Source organism: Tauraco erythrolophus, chromosome 11 (assembly GCF_009769465.1).
Source record: "Tauraco erythrolophus isolate bTauEry1 chromosome 11, bTauEry1.pri, whole genome shotgun sequence".
In the NCBI taxonomy this organism is placed as follows: Eukaryota; Metazoa; Chordata; class Aves; order Musophagiformes; family Musophagidae; genus Tauraco; species Tauraco erythrolophus.
The window spans coordinates 28,058,315-28,072,308 of NC_141475.1; the positions used below are offsets into that span (position 1 = coordinate 28,058,315).

The following is a 13,994-nucleotide window of genomic DNA, read 5'->3' on the forward strand; positions in this document are numbered from 1 at the left end:
AACTTGCTTCTCGTAACTTGACAAACGGAAAACTGTAATCACCGAGAAGGTTGGTTTTGGGTTACTGAGGGGAAAATGGCCTTCGGGATCATCCAGTCCTGCTCAGAGCGACTGACACACAAGTAGCAAAATTTGATCTGGTTTTCTTAGATACTGTTGTTCTAGTAGCAAAAATATTTCTAAAATGTTGTAACATTCATAACTTAAAAACTAACCACAGCTCCTTTTCAAGCAATGATCGTAATAAAAACGTAGTTGTGGAGGTGCTGGATGACTCAAGAAATCAGAAAGGGCTGGCGAAGATTTTACCTAAAAGTTATCAACTCAAAATCAGCCTGGTTTGATTTTAATCGAGGGTGGCTGTTCGGCAGGAGAAGTGAAATGAGTTTGCTAATGCAATTTCCAGGGGTAGAGGTCTTTGCTGACTCCGGAACTCCGAACGGCTCAGTCACAGCATTATCTTTTCACTCCCACGCACCACTCGCCTGGGGCAGGTTTAAGGTGGTTTGGCATCAGGAAGAACTTCGTGTTGGAGCTGATTGTGTCAGAGACACCCGTCACCGCGTCACTGCTGTCTGTGCGGGCTGCACAACACACCTCACGCTCCTCTGGTTTCGCTGGGAACCAGCAAACAGCCGTTCCTTTCCTTTCATCAGGAACCCACTCCCTTTCACCAGGAGAGAAGTGGAAAATATGACAAAAAAATAAACTCTCCGTAGGTGAGAATCCTAAATGCTAAAGGTGAGACTATCAGAAGATGTCAGAAGCGAAGAGACTCAGAAAGTCGGGGATGTTTCCGTGTTTCTGTGAAATAATCATTTTTCGGATCAGGAAAAGCGTGGGTTGAGAGTCAGCGGCGCGTTTTCCCAGGTTAATGGTGATTAATCCGTGCACATCGATACGGGTTTCAAGTCCCCGTTACGACATAGTTAATTAAAGTTGTATCTGGCTGATCAGGTAACACACGTTATCTTTCTCCTCAAGCAAAAAGGCCCCACCATGGAACGGCGGAGCGCACATGTATTGGGCTACAACCCATTTGCACACAACGTGCCTAAATCCTGCAAAATAATTTTAAGCTGTAAGTTTGTCAAAATTCTCTACAGCCGTGCGCGGCTGGTTAGAGAGTGAAGTTTATTTGTGATGTTGCTGCCTTCTTCTGCGTTTCACTTCTGATGCTCAAGTAGCTGCCTCCCTTTGACAGGAAAATGAATAATTTATCACAGGATGCTATTCGAGTAAAAGCAAAATAAGGAAACAGTTTACACAACTCGCATCGAGAGTGCTGCAGTCCAAACACTTACAACCCCGTGGATCGCCCTTACACAACCTGTATGTTACTCTACAGGAGCAAACGAGGTGGAAGAGCGTCTGGTTTTGCTGAGGTTTCCACTGTGGAATCCGCGACGGCGGGTTCTCCGCGAGGCAGAGCGCTGATCCCCAGTGACAGGGCTCAGCTTCGGGACGCACCGATCATCAGGGTTTCGAAGGCTCAGCTTAGCTGGATCCAGCAAGGGATCCATGGGAAGACTAAAACTCACCTCCAAGACAGCAGATGTGGCGTGGCTCAGGTCGCTGGTCAGCTCCAGGCGAGCTCTCGCCTCCAGGACATGCACTTGAGCATTAGAAACCTGTAGAAACCTGTATTGTGTGAACTTGCAGGTTTGTAACGACGAGGAGGGTACGTTTCGTCATCTGTAACAGACGGGGTGTAGGGAAAAACTCCATCCTGACAATTCCTTCATCTCCCAAACCCAGTAACTTCAGAAACTTCAAGTATGCATAACAGATGTTCAGAGAAGAAACTGAGACAGGGTGACAGAACACAGGGCCTACACCAGAGAAACTCTCTTCCTAAACAACCTGTCTCCACAGAGACACTGGGGCAACAAACAAGTTATGTATTCCATGAAAACTAGAGTTATGAGTACTTATTCCTTGGTTATTCCGATCCCTAATCTGCAACTGGAACTAAAGTCAACTTTATCATGATTTGCTGCATGTTTGAAATGATGTTTGACACATTTCAGTACACATTTCTACTCAATTCAGATTAGCTAAATGCTATTTCCATTTTCTTTACAGGTCTTGCTCGCAATTCAATTCAATGAGAGTTGTAGAACACTGGAACAGGTTGCCCAGAGAGGTGGTGGATGCTCCATCCCTGGAGACGTTCAAGGCCAGGTTGGACGAGGCCCTGAGCAACCTGATCTAGTTGGAGATGTCCCTGTTCCTTGCAGGGGGGCTGGACTAGATGACCTTTGAAGGTCCCTTCCAGCCCTAACCATTCTATGATTCTATGATTCTCCTCCAGCATGGACTTGCTGGACAAATTTAGTTAAGCAATAGTAGGTGCACCCTATTATCACCACTAAGCCTTGCTCACTTACAACAGGCCAGCGTGTAGAATTTTTTGATATGCTATAGGATTGCAAATTATATAAAAAAAATCATTTGGCATCCAATAAAAAGATGACAATTATCCAACACAATGTGTAAAAAAGAGGAATTTACACCCGTACCTTACATGGAGATCAAACAGTTTTTATTTACTATGAAAGAAACACAGAAGGAGATTAGAAAACAGAACAACGACAAATATTTACCATTTGAAAATGCTGAAATGAAACAAGGGAAACAATTTTTTTCCCCACTTTCTGTTGCAGGCAAGGCAGTCTTGAAACAGCCATTTTGATGCAGGACCAAGTAAAACTCACACTGCTCATAAAGAAAAAGCAAAAACGTGTTAGAACGCAAATTTAATGCCATTTCCTTTTACAGCAGTGATCTAAAAAACCAGGACAACCAAAGTACATTTCCAGAATCATCCTCTGTTTTTTTTTTTTCACCACAGATCTGAGAACAAGGGAAAACAACCCTAAAAATAAGCCTTGTGAATTTTTCCGCTCGCACGGGGAAGCTGATGCAAGTGATTTCCACCGAGGTATGTCCAGAAGTGGGGGCCCAGTTTAGTCTTTGACTGGTGCCATCGTTTGCTCACAGCTAGATACCTCAGAAGAAATACTTTTGCATTTTATTTGGTTGATCTCTGGCATTTAGCTGGATGATGGACAGATTTTTTTTTGTAAGTGAACTCGAGCTAAATTTGATATGTTCAAATAGGACTAATCTTCCATTGTTTTAAAGTCACACGGAGGCAAACGGGAGCTTCCCAGACTAAAACCAGTCCCTCTATACAGAAACAAGTATGCCATTAGTCTTGTTCAACCATTACACACAATAATATTTATATCACTTCCCATTAAGAGTTCATGGAAAGCTGTCTTTTCCAGATCACCCAACGTTTTAATGTGCTTAAAATTGCTCGGAAAATCATGTTTCTTGAAACCTGCCGAAAACTTTTACAAATTAGTTTGAAAGGATAACGCAGCTTTTTCCTGACACCTACTCCCAGGTGCTAACAGCAGTGGGTAGATGTTCAAGGAAACGTCAAACATTTCCTTCCACTCAAGCTCAGCAGGAGCGAGGAACCAGGCTAAGGCTGGAGCCGGTGGATGAACGCATCCATTTAGAAGAGCTCCTCAGCAAGGAGGCTGCCCACAGGTATTCGGGATTCAAGACCTGCTCCGGTAATGTGGAACGGAAGGAAGAGGAGAGAACAGCAATATCATCCCGAATCCTCCTCCAGCTGCAGCAGATGTAACGGTCCTGGGTGGTATCACTTGTGCTCCTCCCGCCTGAGCACTGGGAAATCTCAACTTTCTTCCACAGTCTTATTTTTTCATTTATCTTTGAACTGCTACATGGTTATATATATATATTTTGATCAGGAGGTATAAAATTAGGTCTCTTTGGGCTGTCAGGTTTTTGGCATCCCAGAGGAATTCAGCAGGAAAAAAGAAAATGACACTGCTCTGAGAGCTTTCCCGTCTCCAGTGCGTAGCTCAGCGGTACAAGTCACCCAGCAACGAGTTTGGGAGAAGAACGGAGGATAGAACATTCCTGTTTATTCAGATGAAATATTTATTCTCTGTACAGCTCATGTGGAGTATTAAAATCCCCTCGAAAGAGAAAAATAAAACAATTTAACAGCCAGATTTCTCAGCATCTGTGGAGAACTGGTACGTGATGGTCAGGCCACCGGACTGCCCATCAGCCTTTCCTGCCGGAGAGCAACCAGCCTCTGGAACCACTTCTCTTCTGCTTCTGCCTTCTCGATAAACAGCTGGGAGACAAGGAGGAGAGGAAGAAGAGGCACAACTCGTCAACTTTCTCTTTATTTGTTACAATCTGATGAAATACCTGTCGACTACTTCGGTGCCCCAAAGAAAAAGCCCGGCTGCACAGCGGTGTTAAAATACAGAGGTGATATAAATACGTTAGTAAAGGTGGAGACTTTAATAACTGGAAAGCCAAGACATTCCAACTCCACTCCCCTCCTGAAACAGCCAGTTTGATATTTTATCCAGGTCTTGATCTTTCTTAGCTACGTTCATTATGTAGAACTCGCATTAGTCATTTTTAACTTTTTTAATTCTTAAAAAAAATCTACTGTAAGTATTGCTCTTTCCAAGCCTCACAAAGGAATTTGTGTTAAGTTTAGCCACAATGTTTCAAATGATCTGAAGTCTGTCATGTATTTAAAGCTTTACGACGTGGCAAGGTAGGAAAGTCCTGAGTCTTCCATCAGTTTTCCAACTACACAAACCAAAAGCAATTTTTCCTGAATTTTTATTGAACAGGAATTTTTAGATGAACAGGCTCATTAAATCAGTTTGCTGCTTTGTTACAAAACAAGTTTGTAACTCTCAAACTGCATCACTGGTGAACACCTATATTCTCTATTATTATGGTATACATTCTATGCTATCTGTTGTACCTATTCCTGGTTGGAAGACGCAAGGAGTGTGATCCTTTCCAAGCCAAGGAGTGGCCCATCAGTGAGCTGTCTGCAGACCACAGGTGATGTGATGAGCAGCACAGCAAAAGGGTTGTCACCTCAACCTGCTCTCCTTCAACGGGCTAAAGACACAGCAAATACCGACACACTTACATTGGGATGTGCTAAAGAATTATCATCTTGATATTTGATGGCAGTAGGAATATTGGCGGGCGGTGGTTCTTTTTCGGGAGCAGACGCATCAGCAGTTCCAACTCCGATAGTTACAGGTTCCTGTTGCAGTTCAGTAGGTTCTACTGACTGAAAAAAATAAACACATCTGAGTATTTTATCCTCGAACTCCCAAACGTGGCATTCAGCTTCCTTCCCACTGCAACACGTGCCCAGGAAAGGATCCTCATGCAAACGCTTCTCGGCGTGTTCAGGGGGACATGAACACATGAAGTGACAAAAAAGGTATTGCCAAAGGCAATGGGAGAGCTCAGAGAACAGTGGGATTGGGTTTTGGATCACTTTCTGAAGAAGTCGCGTGAATTTCTTGGAGACTTCTGAAAAGGCAAGAAAATGCATGTTCTGGGGAAAACAAAGTGATAACTCCAAACACCTCACTGTTACATGGAAAACTGAGCCAGCCTTTGCTTGCCTACTTCCAAAGACAAAAGCATCCGAGTTCCCTAGAAGACTCGGCAGCCAAAATGCAGGTGAAATTCTGAAACCTGGATGTTTTTGGAAAGCTGTCTGAAAACAATGCCGTTTTGTTTCAGGGAGTAAATGTGGTTCTTAAAGTCTGGCTTCAGTCAAGCAGAAGTAAAAATATTGATCTCTTCTTTTAATTGCAATGTAAGTGTCTGATTACTTTTAGAGTTTAATTCTTCTGCTTTTCCTAAAAAAAAAAAAATCTTCATGGTTTTATATGATTTTGAAAGAATTTTTAAAAACCAGAGTTGCTCAGCATAGGCAGAATACACTGCCAAAAGAGCTGATTTCACTGAAATTCTTACACATTCACATGTATTCTTCCTTGAAGTCCACACCACGAACATAGGAGAGTCGTCGGTGGGATTCAGGATTGCCAACATCGATGCACTTTCATCAACGGAAGCTGTATTAATAGCGCAGCTCCCACCTGATTTTGAAAGCATTACACACCAAGAAGGATACTGCAAACTTACCTTTTTGACTTCTTTGCTGGATCTGAACGTCTGTGGAACAAAGGAGTCACTTTCAATCGCTTCAATCTCTTTGACTCGTTTCACTTGCTCGACTAGGGTGGCTTGGTCTACAAAGAGAAGGTGTCATGTCAGGATACATCAGTGTGAGCCCACGATAAACGCCGTGTCTGAGCAATGCCTTGAATACATTTTACAACAGTACAGACAAAAAAAAAAAAAAAGTGTAATGCAGCCTAAAATACTCTTTTACAAAGAAAAACTCTCCTATTTAGTAAAAATAGCATCAGTGAGCTGGCCGTTATTGTTCAATGTATGACATCATTCCAGATGCTAACTTAAGAATTTGCTCGAGATGTGCTCGCAGGGTAACCGCTAGATTTAGGGCACGAGGATTTCCTGGAGAAGCTGAAGATTCGGGGACAGTGCAGACAACTCAGTGGAGTACCATCTGTGTGTAGCAGTAGAACTACTTCTGCTCGTGTGGAATTTGGCCTCTGCTGCAGATGTCCTGCGAGATGTGCCATCATCTGTGTTCTCATGACAAGGAATGCGATTAGTTTGGCATTAAGAGTGACTCTGTTAGGTGAATTTGACCAGAAAAATCCCAGAATTTGGTAATAAAATATTCCTAACATGCACCTGAATTCTGTGTGCTCATATGACTCGCAGGTGACAAAATTGCAGCAGTTTAATCAAAAGAGCAAAATCACTTCTTCATTGTACTGCGAGGTCTTACAACGCACATGTATTTCACAAGATATTTTGGAATCTCAGGTTGAGATTTTATTTCGAGGAAGCAAATGCAGCTCCCAGTGACATTACAGTGCTGAGCAGCTCCTGCCAACCTTGGCATGAGCTACACTGGACATGTCACTGGGGTGCTGTCAGGTAGGCTTTGCTCAACCAGTCTTCTGGATGGATTAGACTGGTAGGAAGCTAAGAGCATTCATAATGCAAGATGCACTTTTTCACAAAAATCAAACTACTGGTGGATGACGGCGCAGTTTTGTATTACAGCTACATTGATCTAAGCTGCCAGCAGGATGGTGGGACTTCTCTCTCCCTCGTGCTTCTCCGGCACTCTGGCGTTACTCCTTTTGCCAAAAGCTATGTGATCAAATTGGCTCACTTGTAAGGCGAAAGCTCATGTTGTGCCACTGCCCAACAAAACGGGACATTGTCTCTGGAACTCAGACACCAGGCAGCGACAGCACGCACAGGCGGGTCCGGAATGAACTCTCAACTAACTCAAATTTGGTTTTAAAAGGTTTTGTACTGGTAGGCTTGAGGTCAGAGCAGGTGTATCTGCACCAGTCGGGGTTCTAACGCTGTCACTACAAACTCAGGACCGTGCCTCTGCAGGTCAGCAATGTGTGGCATCTGGTACCGAGGAGGAGAGCTCCTGAGACCCAGGATCGTGGTCTCAAGCGACAAGGTAAAAAAGAGATTGTCAAAAAGATGAGGAAAGAGCAGCTTAGGACAGCCGTGAAGTTTGAGCGAAAATTTCATGAACACACAAGAACGATGGGGAGAGGCTGTTCAGGAGGGCCAGTTGTGATAGGACAAGGGGTAATGGTTTTAAAATAGAGGGAGGTAGATTCAGGTTGGATATTAGGAAAAAATTTTTTACCATGAGAGTTGTAGAACACTGGAACAGGTTGCCCAGAGAGGTGGTGGATGCTCCATCCCTGGAGACATTCAAGGCCCGGTTGGATGAGGCCCTGAGCAACCTGATCTAGTTGGAGATATCCCTGTTTGTTGCAGGGGGGCTGGACTAGATGGCCTTTGAAGGTCCCTTCCAGCCCTAACCATTCTATGATTCTATGATTCTATGAACACTTTAAACACTACATAAACAAAAAATTTAAATAAAAGAGCACTTGTAATTGCATATTTGTAGTATGTACAGATGTATAAAAGGTGACATTTCTTGTTCTAAAGAAACTGAAGGATATTTAAAATTGGGAAAAGTGCCCGCAGACCAAAAGAGCTTGCAGAATTATTCAGAAATTCAGATGTACCAAGTTGTTTCTCTGTACACAAAATTCTAAATCCAAATTCACATATACACAAACACCGCAGAATACTTTCTCTTTTGCACAAGAAAGAATAAATGTAACTTAATAAGAATAAATGTAACTTCTGCAATGACTAACCACTGAAAACTCGTTTGAGTCTACTAATGACAAGTAAATGGAGCTTCAGATGAGCAAATGAACTAACAGCAGCTCAGAAGTATTTCTGGAACGGAGGTGCCCACACTAAATTAACAACCTCATTTTTCTCAACAGGTCACGCCGCAAAACTGTTTTATTTTCAGCCCTGGGTAGTACGGCGTGTTCATTACACTGACTCTGTTTCATTTTCTGCTTCTCCAGATTCCCAGCTCAGTTCATCTTCCTTACCTACTTCTACGTCCACCTGCAGCAACAAGCAAATCTGCGTGCTTTCCTTCAACATTTTAACCAATTTATCTCCATCTCACCTACTCCTGAAAACCATTTGCTTTTTACCCGGTACATCGGGGCCAGCCTGACACGATCCAGGCACTGTATCGGAGAGCGGCGGACGTTTTTTGTCGTGAGCAGCATTTATAAAATAGGTGAGACAGGAAGAGATGTAACTTCTAAGCAGCAAACGAGAACCTGCCTTGTTGCTTAAAAATGATTTGGGAATATTGTTTAGTCTCTATGGATACGACGAACAGAAAAATCAGGAACGTGTTAACTATTTCTGCGTATGGTGAATGTGTGTGAAGTCAAATACGGCGATTGCTGAGTCTGGGTAACTGCTTCCAGCACCCTGACTGCTAAAAGCTCCCGAGGGGAGGAAGGCTGCGGGGGTCGCAGAGACACGGGGTGTCCTCAGCTGGGCTGAGTGGGATCACCGGGAGGGACGTGGTCCGAGATGCGCTGGCTCCTCACACGCCTGGAAGGGTTTTGTTGGAGCCTCAGTAAAGCCTCAGCTTTGGCAGGGCTTAGGACAAGGGCTGCACTACAGCAAAGTCTTTAAGCCTGACTCTTTTGAATTTAGAAGGAAAAAAAATCACTCGCTTACGATTAAGCTTGTGTTTGAAAGTGCTGTTGCCTTGCTGCTAAAGTCTTCATTTTTAAAAAAGATTCCTAAGGATCCCGTAGGAAGTATAAAAACAAATCACTAATGCCCTGCTAGGGAGAGAAAATCGTTAATTCATCAAGCTCTCGGGCACATCTGGTCTGAGGGTAAATAAAGGAATGGTTAAGTGTACCTGCTAGTCCCGGTATTAAAACCAAGTAGCAGAGAAAGGCAGGTGAACGTAGATTTAAAATCAGTTGCCCAACTCCTATTTCACAAAACCTACCATCAGTTCCCGGCCTGTTACAGCATCTCACATGAATCTTACACAAACCTATGGGAATGACGAATTAGGAAGGGGGCAAAAATCACTAAATGTTTAGAATTACATCAGTGACATTAACTTGGGGAAAATGGACTGGAGGAAGCATAACCCATTAGCGCATGATTTTTTTGACAAAGGCATTATTGGTAGATAAAATGACTTCCATATGTTGTTTGTCAGATGTCAGTAGAAAGGATATGTATTTCATAGTAAAATCAAAAATAATGGAGTCAGAAAGCTAAGAGGCTACAGACAAAAAAAAAAAAAAATCAATACTAACTCATTGCACAGCAAGTCTTTCCACCGTGTTACAGTGAAAAAAATGAACTAAATGTTGTATGAGGGCTTGTTGAGGCCAATATCTACAACAAGGTGACTCCAGCAGCAGTCACAATTACCGTTCCTGTCACCGGCTCGGCCGCGGCGGCACCGCGCGGCAGCTCAACAACGTCGCGATTTACGCCCCTTACGGCAACACCGATTCTGTTAGGAGAACGTTTAGTTAACGGAATTCTATCCTCACCGAAGGATTTTTGCCCCAGTTACGTCAGTCATGGAGGATTTAACTGGGAATGCTGTTCTTCCAAGATGATTCAATATATTACACTTTTCATCATATATATATATAATTATATACACACACACACATACCTTTTAGAACTGCCATTTTCATATTGGATTAGTCTGTATTAGCAATAATTCCAAATGCCACTTTGGAAACAAAATGTATATCTCCGCTAGATCAATCTTTTAGATGCCACCCGAAAATTTCACACCATAATTAGAAACACCAGAGAATCAAAGAAAAAGTAACTTGCCTGCAAGCTCTGCGTAAAACGTTCACATTTCTTTGCTTATTTCTAAAAACAAAACTGCTGACGATGCCCGCTAAGAATTTAACAAGCCTTGAAACAGAAGCATTAAATGACTAATGATGTCTTGTGAATGACCCACTACAGAAAAACATATTTTAAATATTTCTTATAAAATCTCTAGGTGTAAATTTGTAATGCTTACTGGATTCATTGCAAACCTATGGTCCTGACCGTGAAAACGAACCCATGACTTTACCTAAAGAGTTTTATTTCAAGCAGGTCTAACTTATGACATACTAAACCTAAAATATTCCTCAGAATACATGTTGCTTCATATTTTACTTACTATATTTAAAGGGATGTAGCTGGTTAATTTAACTGCCCTGTTTAAAATAGAATACATTTTCAGTAATACGCTTTGAAAGACTTGCAAAAAAAAAGTTGCTGGTTTTTTTCTGCTCTTTTGTTTATGAGTTGGGGCTTAAAAGGAGAAAACACAAATAGATGCCAGACTAAATAAACCAACTAAAGAGGAAAATATTTTCCCCTTCATCCCGTTTTACTCAGGGTTAGCTTAGTATAATTACAAGAGTGTGTGTATGTATCTACTCAAGTATATGTATATATAAAATAGTGTATATATGTAATTTTTATACAAGGGTATGCATGTAACTGCATGGATAAAGCAACAACTGCATTATAGAACTGTAGTTTTTTCCCACAAAACTGTGTTTTTTCACACTTTTTAACAGCATCTTGTTTTTACTTACGCTGTGCAAACGGACATAAAGAAAAACGAAGTTTTCATCTAGACAATTTGCAGTGGCAGAGACAAAAAACTACGCGGCTTCGAGACCTCTTGTCTCCTACAGAGCACTGCGCCGAAATATTTGTATTAAAATGGAATGGAAGCGCTGGGAGGAGGGAAAACCCCGCAGGATGGGTGGGATTCACGTCACTTTTGTGATCTCTGGGCTCCGCAATCCGAGCTCTGGTTTCGGGGTTCCCCCCCACCCCTCAAATCTCTACCCAGGGGGGGTCCCCGCCGCCGGCGCGCACCCACCCCTCCGCCCGCAGGAACCCGCGCTGTGCCCCCGCCTCCCAGCGCCCCTCCCGGGGGCCGAGCGGCTCGTCGCGGGGGTCGCAGGCGGAGCGGGGTGAGGAACCTCGCCGGTGCCCTCCAGAGCCGCCTCGGAGCCGGCCGACGGCCAGACCTCCCGCCTCGTCTGACAGAAAACCGGGGCGAATCCGCCCTCCTCCCTCAAGGGTTCGTGTTCACGCAGCGCCCCCCGAGCCCGTTTCCGCCCCCCCGCCCGGCGGCGCGATTCGCCTCAGCGCCGCTTTCCCGCCCCGCGGAGCCGCGCGCCGCGGCCGTTAGAGGGAGGCACCGCCACGCGCACGGCCGCCCGCGTCCCGCCCGCGCCTGAGGAGAAGCCCCGCGCCGGGAGCCGCGGAGGCGCCGCGGCCGGAGCTGCCCCGCCGGGGCGGGAACCGGCCATTAGTTCCCCAACTCCCCCCCCGTCCCTCTACCGCCTTGAAGCGGCGATAAAAACCGCGCGGCGCTGCCGCAGCCCCTCGGCTGTGTCAAGGCGCCGTTTCGACACTTGGCCACACTGTTTCCTCGCTGTTGGGATTGCCGAGGGAAGAACTTTCTTCCAGCCGAACGGGCTGAAACGGTATAAAAGATAGCCTGAAATGAGCCATTGTGGGCAGAAAAAGTTTTTATTGTTAATTTGCGCTCTTCAAACTTGGTTGTAAGTACTCTGGTATTAAAATGTATTAAAACAGCATGTTGTAAGTACTCTAGTACTTATGAGGGAGTACTAGAGGAGTACTGGAGCGCTCAGAATTTGCTATTTTAATACATTATAATTATATTATAATTTAATTATTATTATTTAATTATATTACTATTAATAATATAATTATAACCTAGCTTTCGCAGTGTTTTAAAACAAGTCTGGACACTAATACCTTTTTCGTTAAAAAAAATGGAAATACTGGGTATCAAACCAAACAGAAGACACAAAGGGAAACTTCAGCAGTTGCATCCCGAATTTACGAACGTTTAATTTAAGCAATCCAAGACCATTGGGATTCCTGCCCCAGCCAGGCGTTCCACCTGCACGCGGGTCACGGCCACCGTCGCGCTTCTCGCTCCCGTTTCGGAGCGTTTTTGAAAATATTCAAGGAAAAAAGTCAACGTTCGCTAATAAAGCAGCAGGAAACAGCCCTAATATGTTTAAAATGGCTGGGTTTTCACCTTCCCTTAACAGAGGGCGCAAAAGGAGCGATGTCCGGGGAGTTCGGCGTGGGCTAGGTGCCCCCCGGCACCCCGAGCCGCAGCGCCGCATCCCGTGGCACAGCATTTGTCACTGTGGCTAATATAGAGATACGCTGCGCTTTTTTTTTTTTTTTTTTTTTCCTCAGCACACAAAAGCAAGATATGTAATTCAATGCTCAATTTACCCTTGTCTCGTAGGAGATTTTTCCCCGCTAATTGATAGAAATTAAGCCATTAATCAAGCCACTAGCCATCATTCAAACCAGGGAAGATGAATACAAACTTTCATCATAACCACCTTCCCCATTTTAGTGTTCATTAGCATTAATTTTTAATGCAATTATGCTATTCTTTTACGCTGAGCTCATAAATTACTGCTCTTTTGTTGCTCGCTGGCCTTGTAAAATCCAAGGTAATGCTTTGTGCTCTGATCTTAAAGGCAATTACTGGGTCCTTCTATCTTTTATATATCTCTATCCTAAATAACCTCTATATTGTATGTACAAACTAACGAGTGTATATATTACATATACGGATAATATATAACAATTTGTCTGTGTTAAACCTATACTCGTATCTATTATACACATTCAGATAAATTAAAGTCTTTCTGCATCTAGCCACACCCCATACAGGGACCCGACTGCACGGAAATAACAGTAAAACGTTATTGTGCGTTGGATCTACAGAAAAAAAAACAGTGTGTTGGAGGTGACAGTGGAAATAAGACGAGTAGCTGAGCCCGGGCTGCGGATGAGGCACGCTGTAGGACAGGCAGGGCAGCAGGGCTGAAACTTTGCGGGTGTTCAGGCTTTTGCATGGACCGTTTTTTGCCTGCCCTGCAAAAAGTGAGATGCTGAAACCTGAATTTCACGATTTCACGTGCCCAGTGATTTATTTTTTTTTTACTGTCGTGTGTTAGCGTGCGGTGACATCCGCAGAGTCTTTCCAATACATGGTATTTAATTTAATTACCAATATATGGTATTTAATTTAATTATATGGTATTTAAAATGTGTTTTTAACCATTCCACAGCATCGCACGCCGACAGGCGGTGCCACTGTGAGGCTCGGTGTCGGTAACAGTAACTTCCAAGCTTTTATTCCAGTCCATATATTGATTCTCAGGAACACATCGGGGGAAATGCACAGGAGCTACAACCACCTCTGGTTGCCCTCAAACACTGAACACAATTTAGGTGGCTAAATGAGAAAATGAAACATGGATTAGCAAACTGTTGTTTGTTTGGTTTTAATTATTTTTCCGCTTCTTTCCCGGGCCAGGCCTTCAACTGGTGCATGAAATAATGCCATTCACACCAGCTAAACATCTGTCTGGCGTCAATAAAATATGATACATGTATTTAAAATCCCATTTCGTTCAGGCCTTAGCCAGCATCAACCAGACAATTCTCGTTAAGTCTCACGCTTATCCCACAGATTCACTCCGGTCTCTCAGATAAACACCCATTTGGCATGCGGT

General features: G+C 43.6%; 1 protein-coding gene across 1 annotated transcript in view; it reads right to left on the bottom strand.

The window, feature by feature from the left end:
- Nucleotides 1-3,044: 3,044 nt before the first annotated feature.
- Nucleotides 3,045-13,994, bottom strand: part of RSRC1 (arginine and serine rich coiled-coil 1) — a 174,561-nt gene continuing 163,611 nt past the window's right edge. Inside the window, exons 8-10 of the mRNA XM_086618401.1 lie at nt 6,034-6,140; nt 5,015-5,161; nt 3,045-4,186 (exon numbers count right to left, since the gene is read on the bottom strand). Of these exons, the coding sequence (XP_086474527.1) occupies nt 4,094-4,186; nt 5,015-5,161; nt 6,034-6,140 (347 nt within the window). The 3' untranslated portion in view covers nt 3,045-4,093. The remainder of the gene's footprint in view (nt 4,187-5,014; nt 5,162-6,033; nt 6,141-13,994) is intronic.